Source organism: Protopterus annectens, chromosome 15.part0, assembly GCF_019279795.1.
Source record: "Protopterus annectens isolate FY-2018-M chromosome 15.part0, PAN1.0, whole genome shotgun sequence".
NCBI classification, from domain to species: Eukaryota; Metazoa; Chordata; order Ceratodontiformes; family Protopteridae; genus Protopterus; species Protopterus annectens.
Window position 1 is genome coordinate 462,663,918 of NC_056749.1, and position 25,760 is coordinate 462,689,677.

At 43.4% G+C, this 25,760-nt stretch overlaps 1 protein-coding gene across 1 annotated transcript in view; it reads right to left on the reverse strand.

Annotated features, from left to right (window-relative positions):
* The window catches only part of TMEM164 (transmembrane protein 164), a 1,027,811-nt gene that overhangs the window by 425,914 nt on the left and 576,137 nt on the right, over window positions 1–25,760 (reverse strand). Inside the window, exon 4 of the mRNA XM_044057200.1 lies at window positions 9,708–9,786. Coding sequence (XP_043913135.1) covers window positions 9,708–9,786 — 79 coding nt within the window. The remainder of the gene's footprint in view (window positions 1–9,707; window positions 9,787–25,760) is intronic.

A 25,760-nucleotide genomic window follows, 5' to 3' on the forward strand; every position in this document is an offset into this window, starting at 1 on the left:
TCCCAACTGGGAATTAACTTCAAAATTATCAGATGGGTAGCCAACTGGTTCACCAACAGGACACACACACTGTCAAAGTGGGTGACTTCACTTCTAGCAAAAGACCAGTCACCAGTGGTGTACCAGAGTTCTATGCTGGGCCCCTTACTGTCTGGAATTTATTTCTCAGAAGTCCAGGCAAACTTGGACGGCCTGTGGCTGACCAAGTTCTCTGACTATTGCAAACTGGAAGCAATCATTGAGTTGCCCAACGATGTTAACATACTGCAGCCAGGGTTAATACAGACAAATAATTGGTGCCAAAGCCATGGATTAAACCTAAATGGAAAAAAATGCATTATTATTATTATACCCTTTGGGAAAGCTGGTAATCCCTGCTAATTACATTAAAGACAGCACCCCCCCCCCAAGCGTAAACCCAGTGGTATGTGATCTGGATACTTGGGGTTGATAGCAACCCAAACTTTGACCACCACGTATCCACAGTAGTAAGGGAATCCTTCTATGTGGCACATCCTATAGGTAAAGGCATTGCATCTAGACCTAAGGAGGTTATAATTCCATTATATTCGGCCTTCATCAGACCAGTAATGGAGTACAATGCTCCTTTTGCATGTACCTCGCCAGACACTTGCAACAGCTGTGGAGAGACCACAGAGGTTTTCCACAAAGATATTACAGGATACACAAAACAAGTCTTATGCAGAAAGACAAAGCCCTGTCACTGTATTTTGTCTCCTGCAGGTTGCTAAGGGGTGACTTGATCTTGGCTTACAGGGCAGTCTCTCACCCGGCCATGATGGAAATGAGGCACATTCAAATAAAACTGCACAAGAGTCACTTGCTCCAGGGATCTTATCCTAGCCTCTGACATGAACAAGTCATGCTTGACAGAGAGATGCATCTCCCAGAGACTGCCACTTATCTGGAACAAGCTTCCAATTCAAATGAAACAGAGCTTCTCCCTAACTCTCTTCAAACACAACCTAGCTCAATGACTGCAAATTCACTCTTGGACCCATGACCCTCTGAGACAGAGGAAGTCGCTATTAACTACCACAGACCCTTACCTCTGTGAACTTCACTCACCTAACCACTGACAACTGGGGCAACTCAGGATAAATATGGCTAGGCTTGTAAGGGCTCTAGGGCCGTTAGCCAAATAATATGAACCAATAAATATATTTAAAAAAAAAAATATATATCTATATATATACACACACACACACACACACACACACACACACACACACACACATACATATGCACTTAAGAAGGGAGGTGATGATTAGTGATCAGCAGTATGGTTTCACGCTAGGAAAGAGCACTACAGATGCAATGTTTGCTCTGAGAGTGTTGATGGAGAAGTACAGAGAAGGTCAGAAGGAGTTGCATTGTGTCTTTGTGGACTTACAGAAAGCATATGACAGGGTGCCTAGAGAGGAGTTGTAGTACTGTATGAGGAAGTCGGGAGTGTCAGAAGTATGTAAGAGTGGTACAGGATATGTACAATGGTATTGTGACAGCGGTGAGAGTGACAGATGCGTTTAAGGTGGAATTACATCAAAGATCAGCTCTGAGCCCTTTCTTATTTGTAATGGTGATGGACAGGTTGACAGACGAGATCAGAGAGGAGTCCCCGTGGACTATGATGTTTGCAGATGACATTGTGATCTGTAGTGAGAGTAGGGAACAGGTGGAGGAGACCCTGGAGAGGTGGGGATATGCTCTAGAGAGAACAGGAATGAAGGTCAGCAGGACTAATACAGAATATATGTGTGTGAATGAAAGGGAGGACAGAGGAATGGTGATGATGCAGGGAGTAGAGGTGGTGAAGATGGATGAGTTTAAATACTTGGGATCAACAGTTCAGAGTAATGGTGAGTGTGGAAGAGAGGTGAAGAAGAGAGTACAGGCAGGATGGAGTGGGTGGAGAAGAGTGTCAGGAGTGATTTGTGACAGACTAGTACCGGTAAGAGTGAAAGGGAAGGTCTACAAGAGGGTAATGAGACCAGCTATGTTATATGGGTTGGAGACAGTAGCACTGACAAAAAGGCAGGAGTCAGAGCTGAATGTGGCAGAGTTAAAGATGTTAAGATTTGCACTGGGTGTGACGAGGGTGGACAGGATTAGGAATAAGTATATTAGAGGGTCAGCCCAGGTTGGAAGGGTTGAAGACAAAGCCAGAGAGGCAAGATTATGTTGGTTTGGACATGTGGTGAGGAGGGATGCAGAGTATACTGGGAAAAAGATGCTAAGGATGAAGCAGTCAGGTAACAGGAAAAGAGGAAGGCCTAAGATAAGGTTTATGGATGTGTTGAGATAGGACATGCAGGTGGTTGGTGTGACAGAGCAAGATGCAGAGGACAGGAAGAAATGGAAACAGATGATCCACTGTGGCAACCCCTAATGGGAGCAGCTGAAAGAAGATGCACATTATTTTATATATATATATATATATATATATATATATATATATACATACACACACAGACAGACATGTATAAAAATACATATATATATATATATATATATATATATACATACATATGTATATATATATATATATATATATATATATATATATATACATATATATATATACATATATATATATATATATACACACACACACACACACAGACATGTATAAAAAATACATATATATATATATATATATACACACACACACAGACACATATATAAAAAAATACATTATATATACACACAGACACATATATAAAAAAGATACGTGTGTATATATATATATATATATATATATATATATATATATATATACATATACACACACACACAGACACATATATAAAAAATACATATATATATATATATATATATATATATATATTTATATATACACACACTTATGTACACGTATAGGTTTTCAAGCAGCACTTGAAAACATAGGTGGCATGTTCTAGTGTTGCCCTTGATAAGACAAGGCCTAGAAGGCAGCATATTTGTGCTGCACACCAGGAATTTCAGCACTGGTAGAAAAACACAGAGAACCTGGTTAATCGTGCAAAGTAAAAAGATCTCAAAGATAGCTGGAACTCAAAAATGTAGAATCTTAAAATTATCTGCTGATGAATAGACATCCAGTACAGCTCACAACTAGCGTAACAGGATGGTAATGCTATATCCTTCTAAGCAGCCAGGTCTCAGAGTTTTTTATAACTGGAAGTGGTCAGCTTCACAATCTGGAAGCCTTAGGTATGGGACATTACAAGAGTCTCAGAGAATACAAAGGCATGAAACACTATAAAAAGATATACTGCTTCCACATTGTGCATACTGAGATGACATTCTTGAGTTAGGAACAATTTATTTTATTTATTTTTATTTTACATTTGTTGACCGGGATAGTCCGACTGGATGCATGTCCATTTTCAGCGGAGGCCCGGGGAGAAAAGCTCCAAGGTTAAGCAGATACAGCATTACATATTACAAACAGACTATTTACAGAGATTACATAAGTAAGCAAGTTAAACAAGTTCCACAGGTTACAGCTAATCCTGAGCACAAGTCAGGATTAAATTAAATTACACAGTAAACTGGTTAACAGATTTTTACACATTCTAGAGAGAGTTAGCCAGGCTTGATACATTGACATAGCCAGTTAAGTGACAAATGTTGTTTGAGTCTAGTTTTAAATTGACCTAAGGGAGAAAGTAAGGTAATATCAGCTGGAAGAGAGTTCCAGGATCTACTTACAGTGTTATTAATTTTGCTAGTCTGATTTAGTAGTTTGTTAGAGGATCGAAGTGGTCTAGGATTGTTATAGAGGGTGATAATATTTTTAAGTGCAGGAGTATTGTCCGGATTACAGAGGATTTTATAGGCCATAATCAGTTGGTTATACTGGATTAGGCTGGGTAGTTCAAGCCAACCAAGCTGATTTAGATTGATGCAATGATGTGTCCTAAAAGGCAGCCCAGTGGCAAACCTGGCAATGTGGTTGTAGCAAATTGAGAGTTTGTTAAGGACAGTCTTGTTCAAATTCGAAAGTAGAGGGGATGCATACAGAAGGGTTGAAAGAAGGTGAGAGCGAGCTATGGCAATTTTAGCTGGAGGGGTTAGGCAGGCTTTTATTCTGTAAAGTGACCCTAGTTTTTTATTGATGGCTTTGACAGTTTGGTTAACATGTAGGTCAAATTTGAGATTATTGTCTATGATGACACCTAGTAGTTTTGAAGATGGGTCAGGGGAGATTATTGTGCCATCATTTGATTTTATGGTAAAGGTGAAAGCGGTAGACCTATGTGTTGGTGAAAATAACAGCATTTTAGTTTTTTTGGGATTTAGGATCAGGTGATGTTCAGAAAGCCAGTTTTCTATTGTATTAAAGGTGGTCTGGGTAGCTGACCATAATTCTACTGGAGATGTGGCTGAGCAAATCAGAGTAGAGTCATCAGCATATTGGATACAGCTGACTTTTGGGATGACAGTATAAAGGTCGTTAATGAAGATGGAGAACAGCAAGGGCCCTAGTATAGAGCCTTGTGGTACTCCGAGGGTGTTAGGTAGAAGGTTAGAGAGTTTGTTCTGCCAGAGGACAGCCTGCTGTTGACCATTCAGGTAGGATTGAAACCATTGGAGGGCTCCAGTATCTAGACAGAATGTTTGCAGGGTGTGGATTAAAAGTTGGTGATCAACCATATCGAATGCCTTGGAAAGATCCAAAAAGAGGGCTGAGGATATATAATTATTGTTGTGATTATGGTTTATGGTGTTAGTAAAGGCTAGGAGGGCTGAAGTAGTGCTGTGATGAGGACGGAAGCCATGCTGAGTGTCTGCCATAAGGCAATTTAGGATTAGGTGGTGCAGGAGTTGTCTATGAATACATTTTTCCATAATCTTTGCAAGTGGAGAGAGTATAGCTATTAGCCTATAATTGGAGAATTCAGTAGAGCTGCCTCCTTTGTGAAGTGGGATTACATAGGATATTTTCCAGATGGTGGGAATTTTAGCTTCTACTATGGTTCGATTGATTAGTATTGAGTAGGGGTAAGCAATAGCATCAGCTGATTTTTGTAGGTACTCGGCAGGGAGTTGATCAGCAGAAAGTGTAGTGGGTTTTAATTTTTTGATCAAGGTACGGATAAGTGAAGTGGCGACTGGTTGGAAGCTGAACGCAAGTAGGTTTCTAGGGGTCCTACTTTCAGGACCAGGGGAGCTACGAGGTAGTTGGCTAGCTAGGGCTTGAATTGTATCAGTAAAGAATTAGTTAAAACTATCAAAACATCTTCAGGGGTTTTATCAATAGTAGTAGCAGGGATTGGGGTTGAAGTTTTTCCAGGATGTAGTAGATTATTTAAACCTGCCCAAAACTTCTGAGGGTTATTTTGATTTGCTGTCTGTAAATTACAGTAGTATTGTTTTTTGTCTTGTAAAATTGACTTTTTGGTTTCGTTCCTGGATTGCCTGTATTTAATGTGATCTTGAGGGTCTTTAGAAGAACGCCATAAAGCCCATGCTTTATTTCTAAGGGTAATTTTGAGTTTAGACTCTATAGAAAGCCATGGTGTAGTTTTTGCCTTGGTTCTCTTTGAACGAACAGGTGCATGCAAATCAAGGATCTCAAGGAATTTGTTGTTAAAGTATGCTACTGCTTCCTCTAAGGGGAGGTGTTTTAGAACAGACCAATTACATGAGTTTAGTTCTTGTTGGAATTTGGCAGGGTCAAAGTTTTTATTGTTTCTAACCTTTCTGAGTAAGGGTTGTTGGGAATTAATGGTTTTGTGCTTAATTACATATGTGAGAAGGTGATCCCTTAGGCCATTAAGGAGGGTACCAGAGGTGTACAGTTGGGGGTGACTGTTTGAGTACCCAGTCAAGTATACTTTCCTTTTGGTTGGGTTTACCTATCCTGGTAGGGGTGGATATTATTTGTGTAAATGCATGCAGGTTAATATGGGTGGTTGGGGATACTAAGGAACAGGTGCCCCAGTCTATGTTAAAGTCTCCAAGTAGTAGGGTTTCTTGGGGGTAGTGACATGATAACCAGTGCAGGATATCTTCAAATGTAGATATATTGTTACCTGGGGGAATGTACATACAGATGATATTAATGCATTTATTTTTATTAAGTTGCAATTTGGTGGCAAGAATCTCTGAGTTATTAATCTGAGGAGGTTGTATTACATCTATGGTGACATTCAACTCAGATTTATAGAGTACAGCTACCCCACCCCCCTTCCTCGAAGCACGATCCAGCCTGTGTATGTTGTACCCAGGTGGTAACACTTCATTGTCTTTAGTGTTAGGTTTTAACCAGGTTTCAGATAAACAGAGAATCTCAGGGGAGTGGACATCCAGAAGTGCATGCAATTCATGTACCTTGTTATTAATGCTTCTAATATTGAGATGATAGACTAGGAGAGAGTTAGTTGGCCTATTAATTGTAGGTTTGTAGCTTAGGATTACAAGTAGAGGGTGTATGTGTATCTGAAGTGAGTGGGCCAGGGTTGGGGTGAATATCACCACCAAGTATTAGGTTGAGTCTATACTTGGTGATGAACTTCAGGAATTTGCTTATTAGTTTGTGGTAGTGTTTGGATCTAGAGCTAATGTGCCTGGGGTTGAGATGTTGATAGACTGAACAAGATGTTGGATAGGATCTGGTAATGTGACATCTGCTGAAATTGGTCTTTTAAGGTCAGCTAATCCTCAGAAACAGCAACAACATCTGTCATCCTTGACACAAATTCCATTCTGTCCTTACCAAAGGTGATGTTAGGGGACAAAACTAAAAAACAGCAATCCCACTAAGTTGCATATACAACCATGGTGAATGTCTCTGAGGTTCTGAGTTTCAAAAGGTTCAGTGTCATTCATTCATAGATGCATCTGAATTCTTTACCTAGTCTGGTAAATGTTAAGACACTTATCTTAAAAAAGGGAGTGGTAAAGCTGCATGCTGTTACCATAGAAATGAATACTGGAAGTCTCCCCTTTAAATGACACTTCCTAATGGGTTCAATGGCACAGTGAAAAGTAATGGTCCTAACATGGAGCTCTGTGATTCACTGCAACTGAGACAGCAGGATAAAGAGGAATTAACCTCAGATAACTGAACTCCCAAAAAGGTAGAAGGCAAACCAATTCAGGACAACACCTGTGGTATCGCAGTAGTGTCATAGATGATCCAAAATGATACTATGACCTACTGCATCAAATGCTAATGAGAGATCCAGCAGGACCAAAACAAAAATAATGGTGAGCCCTCACCATAAAGAGATTGTTAAAAATCCTAGCAATAACTGTGTCAGTACTGTGTCTTGCATAAAAGCCAGAATGGAACACATCACACGTCATTCTCTTACAGATATTAATCTGGTTGCTCATAAATCATCATCTCTAAAACTCTGCCCACAAGAGATGTATTGAAGATGGGTCTATGATTATCCAGGTCATCAGGATCGAAACAAGCCATTTTGCAGATTGGAGTAACCAAAGTCTCCTTTAACACTGGCAGAAATACTTTACCTGCAACAGAGGCTATGGCAATCTGGAACTAGACCTGGTCCATTCAAATACTAAGGACAATTCCAACCCAAGCAGGGTAGGGAATCCAAGCCATCAAATTATAGCGCTCACAGGGGAAACCTGGAAAAGACAAATCACATGTGAGGTAGTGGAACTCAGACCAAACTGATGACAGCCAGTTCACTAATGGGCTGCTATTATTCCTCACTTGTGTATTGGTGCAAAGCCTGCTCTGACAGAGTAAATCTCAGTGGCAAAAGAGCAGCCTGCTCACATTCCTCAGAGAACAAAACTGAGTATCCAGGCATTCTGGGCTGCACAGTTTCCCACCATTTCAAATATAATACCTGTTAATCTTGTTGCTCCAGATATCTCCCAGGAAAAGCGAATTGACTTCTAAAAGGAGATGTCATCTTAGTAGAAAAAAATGATTATCCTGGTCAAGACTGTCCTCAAAAAGACCGCAGTGATGCCACTTGTGTTCCAGCCTTCGTACAGTCATCCTCAGTTCAAGAAGCACTGTATCAAATCATGGCTCTTGCAGCTTGAAATGAACCAGACCTACATGGACGAATCCCAAAATATCAAAAGTCACCATGAGTGCCCTCATCATATCCACAAGCTATTTTCTGTCATTTGCACTGCAGTCTGGCAATTAATTGATCATCACGGGACTTGAATCTGGGGAAGATCAGACAAATTCCTGCAGTAGATCAGGTTGGGAAATTCTACATGGGACTGGACAACCAAAAAGTCAAACTAGTCAGACCATGAAACAAATTTCATCACCAAGCCTCTTGGTCATGAACCCAACTTCAATGACCAAGTCCAATGTGTTGTCTCAAATATGGATAACAGGAGTAAAAACTGTGCAAACCTGAATCCCTTCATAACACAAAGGAACAATTTTATAAAAGCCGCAATCTCCTTGTCTACTGTAACATTTAAGACACCCGGGATAATGACAAGGAAACAAGAACTCAATAAATTCTTGAAGGAACATCTTCATACTACCTGGTGAACCGCAAGAAAGAAGGAACCCATAGTTTGCTTCTACACCCATGGTGAACTCAAAGGAGTTGTTAATCCTGCCTCTCACCCTGATTCACATCAGTGGTGAAGGATTAACTCTCACAACCCCATCTCGAGTCTGCTCTGGTCTACTGTACTGTAAACACAGAAAAACTTGGGGCATCAATGCCCTGACTACTGGACCAACATTTCTGTCCATCCAGATGTCCATTATGAAAGCAAAGTCCACAATGCACAGCAGCTCAGGTATAATGCACCTGTTTCACAAAGACCTGACACTACATTACAATACTCTGACCACTGTTTTAGGAGTGTATTTAATGTAACAGCTTATATCACTTGATTTATTTTAATGTAACAGCTTATATGATTTTACAATATACAAAAAACAGAACACGCATCTTGGCAGCTGCCATAATTGTAATACTTCTTGCTGACAATATAATTCAGGATCTAATATAAGAATTTAAATTTTCTGCTTCTGAATGCACTAGGATGAATTAGATATAGCTGCCAAAGCATTAGTACTGCTGAAGGGAGGTTGTCAGAAAATCACACAGATGACATTAACAACTCCCCTTATCTTTTTCACTACCTTACGAAATGCTTTCTCTCAAAGCAAGACAATACTGACCATTTCAGGAGCAGCTCTCCTGCCCTGCTAGAAAGGAAGGGACTGGAGATCAATGCCCTGGCATCTTCTAATAAACAACACACACACAGCTGGCAACCACCAGTTCATGTAAAACACAGTGGCATGACAACAAACAGTCGTGAGCAGCACTGCATACAAAATATGACATCATCACTGAGTGATTAAGTGTGCAAGACAGGGAAAACTGATAAACAGCTTGAAAAGCCAGCATCACAGCAACCTGCTGAAGTTTGCATAATCAGACTGCAGACAATCTGATACATATTCAGAACCAAAATGAAGAGGAAGGCATGTTATGGCTGGTAAACAGATTAACAGAGTAGGCAGAGACAAAGAACATAAATATTTCACATGATGACTTTGTAGTTTAATAAACAGAGAAGCAAAATCAGCATTACTTGAGGTTATGAAAAAAAATAAGTCAAGAGTTATATAAAAAAAGCACAACAAATAACAGACAATGTGCAATTTTAGGAACTTGCAGAAGGGTTTACAAAATGAGGTGGCTTACCTCCTTTCCTGAGTAGATAGACAGGTACAACATATAGCATCACATGTTGGATATAGTACACCTCCATTTCAAATGGAAGCTGAAAATAAAGGACATATACTATAGTAAATGACTGTGCTCATTACTTAAAATGTGTCCGTTCTCTCAAGACGTGCTAAAAACTGAAACTTAAAATTCTGCTAAACTGCATCATCGTTTTGCATCCTTTCATGACAACACGTGGAGTTATAAACTTCCAAGAGTTGATGCCAATTCCCATGGTGCTTTAAGACTCTCACTACTGACTGTTATTCACAGATGAAGATGAAGCTGATATGCTCTAGACTACTACAATGATGTGCACTTACGTCTGACTAAAGTCTTCCAACAAACAAAATGAGATTAAATATTTACACCTTTCCATCTCCTGCATAACTAATATTATTCTGTTATAATTGCTTCCATTTTAATAATTTAAAATATTCCCACCAAACAGGACATATTTTAAAATGCCAAAAAGAAAACAAAAAGTATTCATGTTAAAGTCCATAGCAGTGCTTTGAATCCAGAGAAATACCACCTGAAATTTTAAAGGATTATTACATCTGTTTCCTGCCTAGTGTTGCCCTGTACCAAAAAAAAGTAATGCAATTGTCTTTTGTAGTTATATCTAAAGCCAAATCTTTGTCTCCATGGTAACACTCCATACATAGTTTCTAGGTTCTGCAGAAGAAAAAAATTACATAGAAACACAACAGTACATCATGCTAGTCTCCTGTCATTTGGGCTACTGCATCTAGGATTTTTAAGGAAGCCTCTAGGAAAACATGCTTTTAGTTTGCTCTTTCAGTTAAATTACTATAATCAGAATTAATGACTCAATACTTCACACATCTATGCCCCTGGTATTTTACAGCACCTACAAATATTTATAACTTTTCACGTGTCCACATATGCAAGACTTCAAAGATCTTTTGAATTCAATATACAATTATTATGTAGCTTAAAATGTACGTGGACTTCTTCTACACTGTCAGTGTCACAGCCGTTGCCTAAGCAGAAGAAATAAAAATGTATCATGTCACACTGATGTAATGTAATGAAACTGCTGGCTCCTGAAAGCACACCCAAATGATTCAATGTAAAAAAACAGAGAAGCAAATCCTTTGTTATAAAAAAACACACTGTACATCATGCAACCAAGTTCATATGAATGAACACACACATATCCTGGTAAAGGATGAGATGCATGTTTTTTCACCTACTACATGCACAGTTATTTTTCTTGCAGCGTTACTTGTGTAGTCAGTTCATGTCATGCTGAAAGGGTCCAAACTCTGCACAGACCTATGACAATAATGAGAAGTTATGTACCTACCATAACGTTCCATGTTAGTTGTCTTCTCTCGCCTTCTTTCTTGCTTGATGGGTTCGGAGCCGATCCTCGGCTCCGACTCGGCACTTGCTAAGCTCGAGAGTCACTTTTACCAGCTCGAGGCAGCCCCATATCCCATGATGCAAGGCGGTAAGTACCCAGATCTCGTTTGATGACAAAAGGGCAATAGCACCAAGCATAAACATTTCCCAAAGGAGGAAAGAAAAGCCAGCAGGATGGAAGAAGGACCAGTTCTGAATGGTCTTCAGCCTAATAATTCCTTGTAGAAAAAGGTCTGTCCAGGTCTGGGGGAAGGAGGGAGGGTCGCAAGAAAGAAGGCGAGAGAAGACAACTAACATGGAACGTTATGGTAGGTAGATAACTTCTCAATGTTAAGTTGTCAATCTCGCCTTCATTCTTGCTTGATGGGGCTGCGTCCCTAGCACCTCTATCCTGGGTGGCTCAATGGAACAGACTCTTGAGGACTGTAGAGCCAAAACTGGCTCTGTCCCTGGAGGCCAAATCCAATTTGTAATGGGAAACAAAAGTATGAGGAGTGGCCCAAGTGGCCGCTGCACAAATAGTGTCTAAAGGAAGTCTGGCTTGAAAGGCTGTAGAAGTAGCTAAGCTTCTGGTTGAATGTGCTTTAGGTTTTGAGCACAGCTGTTTTCCCCTGAGCCGATAGATTTCAGAGATGACAGAAGAAAGCCATCTAGATAAGGTCACTTTTGAGACAGGAAGGCCTTTCTTGTTATCAGCATAGGAAACAAAGAGTTGATCGGATTTCCTGAATTGTTTTGTCCTGTCCAAATAATATCTGAGTTGGCGGTGGACATCAAGATAATGTAGTTTTTGTTCCGATCTGTTCGAATAGTTTGGAAAAAATACAGGGAGATCAATGGATTGATTCAAATTAGTCTTTGAGGCGACCTTAGGCAAAAAGGTCGAGTTAGTTCTCAATGATGCTCTGTCTTTGTGGAAGACCAGATAGGGGGGGCGAACAGATAGAACATGAAGTTCAGACACCCTCCTAGCCGATGTAATAGCTACCAGGAATAAAGTTTTCCATGACAGAAATTTCAGGGAACAAGAAACAGCTGGCTCGAAGGGGGGAAGAATCAAGGATGTCAGCACTAAATTTAGGTCCCATTGAGGAGGAGGACTCCTGACTGGAGGCTTCAGGAGGAAAATTCCTTTCAAGAAGGCTCTACAAAGCCTGTGGGACATAATGTTGTGATCTGCGAACCCAACATGAAAATTCGAGATAGCAGCCAACTGAACTCTAACTGTGGAAGAAGAGGAGCCCGCATGAAAAATCTCCGCTAAATAATCCAAAACTGCTTGAACTGGAGCAGTGAAGGGATCAATATTCTTGGCTTTAGCCCAATAAGAGAAACGTTTCCATTTGCTTGCATAAATCCTCCTGGTAGAGGATTTTAAGGAAGCTACTAGGATGTCTCTAACAGGGTTAGAGATCAAAGGAAGCCTGGCTAAGGAAGGAAGTGGAGCAACCATGCTGTGAGGTTGAGAGAAGGGATAGACCGGTGCAGCTGACCGGATTGGTGAATCAGAAGATCTGGCACTGGGTCCAGATGCCACGGCTGCACCAAAAGGTGACGATGGAGGAACGGAAACCAAATTTGTCGAGGCCAATAAGGAGCAATGAGAATCAATTTGGCTCTCAAAACGGTTGCTTTCTGGATAACTTGAGGGATCAGAGGAAAAGGAGGAAAGGCATAAAGAAGTCCCAGGGGCCAATCCTGGGTCAGAGCGTCTCTGGGGGGATGGCCTGGCAGTGGGAAGAGAGAAAAGAAGTCTGGGCATTTGTTGTTTTGAGGAGTAGCAAAAAGATCGCAACATGGGCGACCCCATTCCAGAAAAATCTCTTCCAGTATAGATTGCTTGAGAGACCACTCGTGAGGCATGAGAGGCATGAGAATAGCTCTGCTCAATCTGTCCGCTAAAATGTTGGTTTTCCCAGGGATGTGCGTTGCTACCAGAAACCGATGAGAGGAGATCGCCCATTGCCAAAGTCTGAGCGCTTCTCAACACAAGGGGTAGGATTTGGTTCCGCCCTGTTTGTTGATATACCAAACTACAGACATGTTGTCTGTGTGGACTGCAATTGTCCCTACGGGAAGAGAGTCGTTGAGGGCTTGCAACGTTAAAAGCACTGCTCTCATCTCTAGGACATTTATGTGCAGGTGGTATTCGAAAGGCTGCCATGTCCCATGAACCATCCTGCCCTGATAATGACCCCCCCACCCGATCAGGGAGGCATCCGTGGTGACAGTGGCTACGGGGGATGGGGGTACAAAGTGTCTGCCTTGGTGAATCTGGGGAGAAGTGATCCACCAAGCAAGATGATTTTTGCAAATCTGTGTCACCAGAATTTGGTGACGCATTGGAAGTTGTTGAAAAGACCACTGAGTGAACAACATCCATTGAAGAAGGCGCATGTAGAAGCGAGCCAGGGGAAGAAGAGTAATGGCCGCAGCCATGAGGCCTAACACCTTTAGAACCATTCTGGCCTGTACCTTCTTGTTGGCTATAATGATCCTGACGTGACTTTGAATGTCTGAAATTCTTTGATCTATAAGGGTAGCTGACATCCGAACAGTGTTTAAGTTTGCGCCTATGAAAGTAATAGACTGGCAGGGCAATAAGGATGATTTTTCTGAGTTGATCGAGATGCCCAATTGAGAACAAAGATTTATTGTGTAATCCCTGGCTTGAACAAGCTGATGCCTGGTGGTGGCTGAAAGGAGCCAGTCGTCGAGATACAGAAACACCTGGAATCCTTGACATCTCAGGTGAGCCGTGACCACTGCCAAACATTTGGTGAACACTCTGGGGGCTGTAGTGAGACCAATGGGCAGGGCTCTGAACTGGAAATGACTGGACCCCAGCCGAAAGCGGAGAAATCTCCTGGAGCGTCTGTGAATTTTTATGTGATAGTACACATCCTGAAGATCTATTGAGCACATCCAGTTGTCCTTCTGCAAGAAGGGCAGGATTGACTGAAGAGTGACCATTCGGAATCTTGTCTTTCTCACAGACTTGTTGAGTCTGCTGAGATCCAATATTGGTCTCCAGTCTCCCGTCTTTTTGGGGACCAAAAAGAACCTTGAGTAGATTCCGGGCTCTGAATGATCTGTTGTAACTGGCTGAATGGCTCTTTTTTGCAGTAGTTTTAAGACTTCCAACTCTGCAATTTCCCTTAGACCGGGTGGTACATCTGGAAGGGAATTTGAGTGATAGAAAGGACTTTCCTCGAAAGGAATTTTGTAACCCTCGGATATGATCGACTGTACCCATCTGTCTTGAGTGAGGGAACGCCAGGCTTCTGGGTACAGCGATAATCTTCCCCCGACTGCCTCCAAGGACGGACAGCCGGGCAACATCTCAGGGATGCTGATAGGGCTTGTCAGAGAGAGGCTCTCTGCTTCCCTGGTTTTGTGGACCCCCTCTGCCTCTAGGGCGGCGTCTGTTGTTGTTACCCCCTCTGCCTCTAGGGGTAAACTGACCACGTGAATCCGGCGAGACTCCTTGGGATTTGTGGAACCACATTTTGTCACCCTTCTGTCCTTTGGGGTAAGGTCTAGAAGGGGTGGAAAAACGGACTCCTACGGCAGAAAGAGTTTTGCCGTCCTGCTCACACCTGGTCAACGTTTCCTTCACTTGAGGGCCAAACAAAGCTGACCCATCAAAGGGAGAGTTTGTGAAGGACGCCTTAAAGGGATCTGCAAAATTACAAAGCCGCATCCAGGCTTGGCATCTAAGAGCCACACCTGTACCTGCGGCCCTACTCGCTCCATCAGCAGCATATGATATCAGTCGCATGGAGGAGTTAGCAATGGAGTTAAGGGTTCCCAGCTGTGAAGCAATTTTTTCTTGAGCCCCTGCAGCTGTAGGATCCTGTACAACTTCACCTAGCTCCTTAAGGATATCCCTCTGGAGTCTGGTGAAGTGACATAGGTAGTTCAGCGAATGCATAGCAAAGGTCGCTGAAGAGAACATCTGCTTACCATATCTATCCATGGTCCTAGAGTCCTTATTAGGAGGATGGACAGGTACGGAAGGATCTGCAAGTTCCTTCTTAGTGGCGGCCGCCACCACCATGGCATCAGCAGGGACACCTTTTGTGAGAAATTGTTTGTCCGACGGGGCAGTAATAAATTTAGAAGGCCTCCTAGGAACTGGCTCTACAGAGTCAGGAGCAGCCCACGCCTTTCGAGCAATAACCTGCATAAGGGGGTCGAAAGGCGGAGACACCCAGGAGGTGGAGGGCCGAGATCCAAACGCCTCCAGGTATACTGACTCATCCTCAGAGGGATTATTGGTGGGCCAGTTTCCCCTCTGTCTAAGGAGTTCTAGGATGTCTGAGAAGGAGGCATCCTCAGAGGGGATCTTGGGGATCCCTCTGACTCATCTAAGTCAGTATCTGAAGTGATAGACTTGGGGGAGTCTACGTGTTTCCTCTTACAGGTCCTCTTCCGCGGAGGATCTCCTGACAAATCAGGAGAATCCTCGGAAGAGGGGGTTCTTCCCAGTGGGGAAACCTGAGGCGGAGGATCTCTGGGTCCGGGAGCAAGAGAAGTGGCAGAGATGTCTACAGGCACCATAGAGGGAGGAGCTAAGGGAACAGACTGCTGGCTGAGTCCAGTGGCCAGCACACTCTTCATCACCTCGGCTCCTCCCAGGGAGGTCCGAGAGAACCCGTTCCGAAGAGCCAGGAACTCCAGGACCCACCGAAAAGGAAGGCTCCGAGGCAGATGTCGGAGCCGAGCTCACCAAGGCCGAGGCTCCAAGGGGAAGAGTGGGGTCGGACAAGGGTCCGATGCCACTCACCCCCTCGGAGAAGACCAGGGAAGCCCGACCACCGAATCCCTCTAAGGAATGTCTCGAAGAGGAGATAAGAGTAGAGGCTGAAGGAGCAGAAAGGGGTATCTGTCCCTCAGCCGTAGCAGAAACTATTCCCGAAGACTCCAACTCCAAACTCTGGGGTAGAGTCGAAGGAGGAACTGCAATGGGGTGTGGACTAATAGTCGTCTGCTGAGACGGACTATGTAGCATTTGGGCCAGTGCCTGTGATTTTAGTAATCTACGGACCACTCTCTCTAAATCATGGTCAGAAAGCCTGGATGACCTTGAAGATCGGCTCCGATGGCTCCGTTCCGAGGAGAGAGCCGGAGCCGAGTATCGGCTCCAAGGAAGGGGACCTAGACCTCTTCCTCGAAGGAACCATCGGAGCCGATGAAACCACAGAAACTGTCAGAACCGACAACTTATCGGCACCGACAGGTAGCTTCGATGCATCGGCTCCAGCCAGAGCCGATACGGCCATAAAAGTAAGGGTGTCGGAGCCGATCGGAGCCGACACCGATGCCTGAGCCACATGGTGGTCGGAACCGATCGGAGCCGACACCGAAGTGGTCGAACCAGAATCGGCACCGATAGCCATCGGTGCCGAAGGTTTGGGTAACCCAAAATCGGCTCCAGCCGGAGCCGATCTCGACTCTGAAAGAGTCGGAGCCGAGGCCACAGGCTTGGACACAGAAGCCTGGGCCTTGGAAGTCTTAGATGGGGCCGACTTAGCCGGAGAGCCCTCCGGCTTAAGAAGGCCCCTCAAAATCAATTTATTTCTTCTTTCCTGCAGGACTCTCTGGCTAAAAGAGTGACATATAGCACAGGAGTCCTGCAGGTGAAGAGGCCCCAGGCAGTAAAGGCAAGAAGTGTGACCGTCTGTCAGAGACATCTTCTGACAGCACGAGTCACACTTCTTAAAGCCTGAGACCCTTTCCTTAGACATGGTGAATAATACACACACACAACACCAGTCCAAGAAATTAAATTATATATATCAAAAAACTATCAATAGCAGACACACACACACACACCCTAACAAGGGGGTGGATGGGATGGGAGAAAGTCTGACTAAAAGTTTTAAGGAGACAGGGAAAATTTTTGTCAGAAAGGGACTAAAACTGTGTTAAAACTAATAATTTTAAGGTTTTTTTAAGAAAAGGGGCAAAAATAGTAATGTAAAAATCACTTACCAGGAAGGAGGACCTCATCAGCGAAGCGGCAAACGAGATCTGGGTACTTACCGCATTGCATCATGGGATATGGGGCTGCCTCGAGCTGGTAAAAGTGACTCTCGAGCTTAGCAAGTGCCGAGTCGGAGCCGAGGATCAGCTCCGAACCCATCAAGCAAGAATGAAGGCGAGATTGACAACTTAACATTGTGGAGTTTGGTCTCTCCCATAACAAGTTTACTCAGTAAGGAATGCAGGGAATGTACAAATAATTTCCAGTGGAAGTCAGCACCCTCTTTCATCACATCAGTACAATCGGCCCCAAAGATGACCTTTTCCCCAATGAGAGAAAGACCATCCTGATCCATGATTAAAATCCATGATTAAAATCCATGGTTTCCGATAAGAGTGGTGGAGGTGTCACACAAGAAAAGAGTATCACCATTACTTGCCTGAAACACCCGTTTCATGTTATGCAGATTTTCCTCTTAGATGTACCCTACACTTAGCACCTCAAGCTACTGTAGAGGCTGGAATGTAAAAGAATTAAAATGCTAGATTCCGAATTAAGAGTTTAACAAAAGGCAAGTATGAATCAGGTCTGTAACAAATGGAATTACCTCAAACAAAATTTGGAGCATGCAGGTTATCTTCAACTGTGATAACCAAAGAAGTTAACAAGGGGAAAGCAGGAAGGCCATTACAGCAGGAGGAAATATTATATAAAATTAAAGTAAACTGCATAGCAAGGCATCCACTGTAGACACAACAGCATATGCTTTTAAAAAGCGAGTTGTTTATTTTATGCTACAAAATGAACAACATTTTAATAATCTACACCCTTGGCATATTTGCCATAAGTGTTATTTAAACTATGTATTTTGCTAAACTAAGGGAGTGAATATTCTTGAAATGTTGTACAAGCTGATGTAAAATTCCAAAATATCCCAATTATGCCCCTGACAAAAGGCACCACAACAGATTAATAATATTCGTTCATGGATACGTAGACTTTTTTCCTAAATACCTTCTATAATTTCTAGCAGCGCTGTAATCCTAAATAATACTGTTTAATACAAGGGTAGTGATTTTGAGGAAGCAGTCTGAAAATCTCTGCTAGACATACTGGAAGGTACTGTAGCTGTTAAAGTCAGCTTGATGCCCTAAGGTACAAGGTTGTTTGCTTCCTGCTAATCAAATGTGATGCACTGAAACAAATGACAAGCCAAATTTACTTGGATGTGCATAACCAGTGTTATGGGTTACAAATATTTGAGACACTCATCCTCAATGCACATTTCCTGTCTCCCAGTACAGTAAGTAAACAATGTGCTAGCATCCAAACAATGCATCAACCTCAACTTGTGGGTACAGTAATTTGTAAAGACTGAGACTGTAAAACTTAAAATCAAGAACACTTTTAGGCAAAGACCTGCTTTGTTCATCTTCAAATCCACTTAGCCTTGTTACTCTCTACTCATCCCTCATCAGATCCATTATAGAGTACAATGCCCCATTTTGGCATGTATCTCATAAGACACCTACAACAATTGGAAAGGCCACAGAAACACCTCACTAAGAGGATTACTGGTCTCAAACAGATGTCATACACAGACAGTCTCAAAAAACTCCAGCTCTACTCTATCACATATTGCCTACTCAGAGGCGCTCTCTGCCTAACATACAAAGCTATGTCAAATCCAGAGCTGTTGGACATGCTACACTTAAAGAAATCCCAATCTCTCTAAACCACACACTCCAGGAACCTAAAACTGGTCACCACAATAAACAACATGCTGGAGGGATAGATTCCTGCCCCAGAGACTTCCCATACTCTGGAACAAACTACCCATTCATGTCAAGCAAAGCTCTCATTGGCCCTCTAAGAAAAATCTTGACGACTTAATGGGAAATAGAAAATTCACCCTGGGGATCACTTCTGCGACACTGCTCGACAGGGGCACAGGAAAATAATTTTCTTGGGAAAGCCAGGGAACCTGTTTGGCTAGGCTTATATAGGCCCCAGGGCTGCTAGCCTAGTACCTACCTATGAACCTATAAAAGTTACACTATCTTTTTCACCTGGAGAAGACATGAGATCACTGACACAACTAAAAGAGAATGGCTACTAATAAGAATACTTCCCACATTAAAACATTTAAGACCAGTACTGTGCAAAACACAAAATACAGTGCCATATACACGACAGTACACATTATTAAAACTGCAAGCAGAAAGGAGCAGCCTTCTTGGGGAAACACTGCCCTGTCAGTGAGAGAGTAAAGGTCCACATTTTTTATGCGGAACAAGTCTGCCATCACTACTGCCAAATACACCCTGAGAAAGGCACCAGGGAGTCTAAACAACTGCAATAAGGAGACTTCATGGACAGAAAGTCTTCAAAACTGCACTTTTTTTTTTAGTTTAATAGAAATTAATTTGTACTTGCAGAATGATCATTTCCTATACCTCTTGTGATGCACACTCCAATTAATGTGCTGTCATTCATTAATCAAAGTGTGATCCAAGCTGTTTTGCTTTACGTAGGACTGGCCTTAATGGAAGGTCAGATAAGTGGCCATTTAAGCTGTCACTCACCTATCTGGGTAAGAATTGCTGCAGTAAACAAAAAGGCAAAAGAAAATTTGCTTTACATGTGTATTCTTACATGTAGGCTGCAGTCCTGCCTCTCAATTGCCTAGAGGACATTAACTGTCATTTTTCCCAGTAGCTCACACCAACCACGGCACTCAAAAATAATGTGGGGAAATGTTGGAAAGTTTCCTCAAAACAGTCCATACTTCTGCACCAGTCTGAAGTGATGCTAGTAAGGGTCTTATCATCACTACTTCAAACTGAATAGTACAAGAACACTCTTCAACATTCTGCTCCATGTGCCACAAACAGTCAGCTGTATGCATCAAGGTAATGTGGAAGACAGACTAGATTCATGGATACAACTATATTATCAGAGTTTAGGAACAGCTGGTGTAGTTTTCCAATTTGGAGACTATTTGGAATAGAATGATGTTGGCTGGAGACTGTAGTGGCAAGAAAGTACAGTTTTGTACCTACCATAAATGTAGATGTCCGATAGGTATGCATCTGCAGTCATCACATATGGGTTGTCCTGCCTCAGGCAGCCCTTCGGTCGGCCGCATTCCAAAGTCTGGGTCTGGCTTCGGCTGATGTCGCACTTTCCCCGACGTCAGAGTGTCTGGGGTATAAAAGCATCAGCCGACGCCATCTTCCTCAGTTTTTCTTGCCCCAGATGCCAGGTGCCCTCTAGGAAGGCTAAATTTGGAGGAATGCAATAAAATTCCAAACATTTGCAAAAATATATATATACATGTATATACAAACAAATACACCATAATATATTCCCCCAGCTAGCTAATAGAGGGGTAAGTACCCTAGGAATACCACAGAGGGGAAGGAGGGAGGGTAAACCTGACTGCAGATGCATACCTATCGGACATCTACATTTATGGTTGGTACAAAACTGTACTATGTCCTTCAAGGATACATCTGCAGTCATCACATATGGGTAGAATACCATAGCCAATCTGGGGGTGGAGGTACTAAGTAAAGGATGGTGTAGTTAAGATACCCTGCAGGACTGCCGTAGCAAAACCTGCTCTGGATCTGGAGTATAAAGGTAAATTGTAATGCTTGGCAAATGTATGCACGTTGCTCCATGTAGCAGCTTCTAAAATGTCCTTGGTAGCCACCCCTCTTGGGAAGGCTGTGGTGGTGGCTGTGGCTCTCGTGGAATGAGGTCTAATGTTAGCTGGCACAGTTTTTCCATGAAAGGAGTAACAAAAATGAATGCAATTCCCTACCCATTTTGAAATTGTCTGTTTGGAAATTGCTTTTCCTTGTACCCCAGCAGCATATGCTACAAACAACTGGTCAGTCTTTCTGTAACTCTTAGTTCTGTCCAAGTAGTAGCGCAATTGTCTGTGTATGTCCAGGGTGTGCAGAAGTCTCTCCCCTTTATTTTGTGGTTGTGGGAAGAATGTAGGCAAGTGAATAGCTTGGTTCAACGATACCCTGGATACCACCTTTGGCATAAATGTAGGATTGGTCCTCAAAGAAACTCTGTCCTGATGAAAGATAAGAAATGGTTGCACTGCCATTAAAGCTTGTAACTCAGATACTCTTCTTGCTGAGGTTATGGCCAGAAGGAAGGCAGTTTTCCTAGACAAAAACTGTAGATCTGCCGATGCTGCTGGTTCAAAGGGAGGAAGTGTTAGCTTTTCCAACACGAAATTAAGGTCCCAAGTAGGTAGAGGTGGTTTCCTTGGAGGTTTGATGTTTTTGATTTCTCTTAGAAACTGTCTTAGGAGAGGATGAGAGAAGACAGGTGGATTAACATTGTATTCTGCTGATATTGCTGAGGCATGTATCTTAATGAAAGAGTAAGACAGGCCATTGTGGAACAATTCTGCCAAATATTCCAGTATATGTGCCATGTTCATCACTGTCAAAATCTAGGCCCTTTGTTGTGTTCCAGGTGTGAAATCTTTTCCATTTTGCTGAATATGCCTTCCTTGTGGAAGGCCGGCGAGCTTCCATAATAATATCCTTCACTCTCTGGGATAGGTTATCCTGAGGAGTAGTCATGGTATTCTCCAGGCAGTTAGCTGCAAGGTTTTCAGGTTGGAGTGTAGAGTTCTGAAATTGTGCTGCGTCAGTAGAAGTGGCCATAGGGGGAGAGGCCATGGTTTCGTCTGTGACATGCTCTTTAACAGTGGGTACCAGTGCTGTCTTGGCCAGTTTGGAGCTATCAGAATCACTCTGGGCTGCTCTGTCCTGATCTTCAGTAGGACCTTGGTCATTAATGGGAGAGGTGGGAAAGCATACACTGTTAGAGCTTTCCAGCTGAAAGAGAGAGCGTCCACTTTCCAGGCTTGTGGGTGGTATGTCCTTGAGCAGAATTTCCTCAGTTGATGATTGTGGGGGGAAGCGAACAGATTTATTTCCGGGCTTCCCCATGATTGTGTGATGAGTAAGAAGATGTCTGGGTGCAGCATCCATTCGTGTGCATCCACTGTAGTTCTGCTTAAGCTGTCTGCCAGTATATTGTCTTTCCCTGGCACGAACTGGGACTGTAGCTGTATGTTGAGTTTCAAAGCAAGTTCCCATAGATTCATTGTCAGTCTGCAAAGAGGGTAGGAATGGGTGCCTCCTTGCTTGTTTATGTACCACATAACTGTGGTGTTGTCTGTCCTTATGAGCAGGTGGCCTTGCTGAAGGAAAGGTTTGAAGGCCTCGATTGCGTGCATCACTGCCAGCATTTCCTTTTGGTTTATGTGCATGCGCAGCTCTCTTTGTGACCATAGCCCTTGGATACATCTGCCCTCCATGTGTGCTCCCCAACCTTGGTCTGAAGCGTCCGTGGTGATGGTTTGGTTGGCTCTTGGCTTGCTGAAGGGCAACCCGCTGTTCGACTGGCAGGCTTGAGCCCACCACAGAAATTCCTTTTGTAGGCAAGGAATGAGTGGGATCAGAGTTTCTAAGCTGTGACTGTGCTGTGTCCATAAACTTCTTAGGTACCATTGTAATTTTCTCATATGCAGTCTTGCTTGCGGAATCAGAAGAATGCAAGATGCCATGTAACCCAGGGCCTGCAGGATTTTCCTTGCAGTCAGCTGAGTTTGTCTTGTCAGATTCTTGAAGTAATCTGGTAGTTGTTTTTGTTTTTCTTCTGTGAGAAAGGCCATTTGGGTGGTTGTGTCTAGATCCGCACCCAGAAAGGTTATTCTTTGGGATGGAACCAGTCTTGATTTGTGGATGTTGACTGTATATCCCAAGGCCTGTAGCAGGTGGATGGCATAGTCCAAGTCCTTTAACAAAGTTTGCTTGTTGTCTGCTTGTATAAGGCAGTCGTCCAGATATGGGTAGATTTGAATCCCCTGAAGTCTGCAGTGTGCAATTACTGATGCCATGCATTTCGTGAATACTCTGGGCGCAGTAGATAAGCCAAAGGTTAATGCTGAGAATTGATAATGCTCTGACCCTGCAAGAAATCTGAGGTGTCTTCTGCAGCTTTGTCGAATAGGGACATGCAGGTATGCCTCCTTGAGGTCTAGAGTCACCAGCCAAGACCCCTTGCCCAGCATGGGAAGGAGTTGCTGTAGAGTCAGCATTTTGAATTTTGGCACAATGAGGTAAGTATTCAGTGCGGACAAGTCGAGAATAGGCCTCCATTGATTTTCTTTTCTTGGAACAAGGAATAATCTGGAGTAAAATCCTTGGCCTTGTTCTGAAAGAGGTACCTTTTCTATGGCTTTCATTTGCATTAAGTTGGTAATTTGCTTCAAAGCCTCTGCCCTCTGATTTGGTGGCAGGTCTGGCATGCCTCTCCTTTTTGGCAATGAGTGGAAATGGAACCTGTATCCTTTGTCTATTATTTGCAGTGTCCATGTGTCCCTTGTAATGCTGTGCCAATTTTTTTGAGAATAAAGAAAGCTTTCCGCCCAAAGGTGCTTCTAATTGAGCCCTGGTCGCCCGAGTCAAAATAAAGTCATTGAGTCTGTCCTGGTGTAGCAGTTGTAGTTCCTGCACTACCTCTCTGGTTGGGAGGCTGCCACTGACGGCCTCTGTAGGAGCCTCTAGCTTGCCCTCTACCTCTGGCACGCCTATTCCTGCCTCTCTGAGATCTGTCTGAGTCCGGAAAGGACCAATTCTTAGTAGGCCAATTTCTGCTGAATCTCGGTGGTTGGACTTGCAGAAAGTCTTTGACTGTTTGCACAGATTTTGCCTTTTCTTCAAATTTCTTTAAAACTTCTTGAGCAGTGGAACCAAATAATTTTTGCTTTTCCATAGGAGCATCCAAAAGCTTAGCTTTAACATGGTCTGGCAGAGATTGTTCCTTCAGCCAGGCATGCCTACGTATAACTGCACCTGTCATAGCTGACCTACATGAAGCTTCCAATGCATCATAACCACACTGCAAGAAATGGTTACTAACCTGTGGGAGTTATGCACCAGATCCTGAAGGGATTTGCGATCAAGGGGTTCAGAAGAGGACAGTTTCTTATGCAATTCATCTAACAAATACTCTTGGTACTGTATCATATGAAATTGACAATTTAATGCCCTCATGGAAAGAGTTGCAGAAGTATACACTTTCTTACCCCATCTCTCTAATGTTCTGGACTCCCTTTCAGAGGGTAGAGGGTTTTTAGTAGTGGCAGCTGCAACCCCTTTTGGGCCGTGGGAAATAGTTTCTGGATCAGCAGAGTGGGCCTTGTACAGGTGTAGATGTGAGTCCAGGACCCTGTAGTACCTATCAGGTTTGGCAGGAGCCGGAGGGAGAGAGTCAGGGGCAGTACTAGCATCAGAGTACACATCATCAATGACATTCAAAACAGGAGGTATAGCTAAAGGCCTATGCTGAGGTAAATGTAAAAAGGTCCTTAATCTCTTTCTGGAATCAGAGAATTCCTGACCCTGCCACTGAAAATGTTCTCTCAGAGTGTAATGTCTCTCCAAAGGAAAACTCTTCAGGAGGGGAGGCAGAGGGAATAGATTCTTCAGCATCAGAATCCTCGTAGGCCGAATAAGCCTCCTCCTGGTGGTCTGACAGAGCAGAGCCATCAGTGGACTCATCTGAGGACTGGGGGTCAGAGGGCTCAACTCTGGGCCTTTTGTCTGGAGGTGGTTGAGAGCCCCTGTCTGGATGAGGTTGGGAACCTCTAATTAAAGAAATCAGATCCTCTGCTAGGCTAAGAATCTGAGAGCCAGTAGAAGGTCTCTGAGAGGAAACCTTGGGAGGCAAAGCTTTAGTAAGTTTAGCAGCTTTAGCCCTAGAGAAAGCCTTAATGGACATGGAAGCAGGGGGTCTGGCTGCACCACGTGCAGGAGTGGACTTATCTAAAGGAATGGTGTCAGAAGGTTCCTGGACACCGGTTTCAGTAGGTAATTCAATAACCAATTCGGCCGGGCCTCCGGGGCCGAGGTAGTCGGTTGTGTGGTTTCAGTAATAGGAAGTACCAAGGACTCTGTTTCAGCCGAGGCCGAGACACTCGCGGTAGGCCTGACCGTGGTTTCAGCCGAAACCGCGGTCCGCGTGTGTCGGTCCTTGTCCTTCCGTTTTTTAACTAAATGCGAAGTCGGAGTCTGCGACGGCATCTTATAAGCAAAACTAGCCCCAAAAAATTCCTCTGCAAACTCCGACCGACGTCTAAGAGTTTGTCGGTTGAAGGAAGCACAGGCTGAACAGGCCGAGACGTCGTGGTCTGGGCCTAGGCAGGGGAGGCAGTAAGAGTGGAAATCCTTATGAGGTATTTGTTTCCCACAAGTTAAACAATTATTAACTTTATCTGACATCGGCTGAGGCAAGAAAGAGTCCCCAACGGGGTACTTAGCATTTTTGAAGTCTTCGGTAGCTGAATCACAGGAGCTGGCCGACCGGCACTTGCGAACTGCTTCTGCTTCGGGCACCACGCGGCAAGAAAGACTGAGGAAGATGGCGTCGGCTGATGCTTTTATACCCCAGACGCTCTGACATCGGGGAAAGTGCGACATCAGCCGAAGCCAGACCCAGACTTTGGAATCCGGCCGACCGAAGGGCTGCCTGAGGCAGGACAACCCATATGTGATGACTGCAGATGCATCCTTGAAGGACATTGGGTAGGATCCACTAAAGGACCG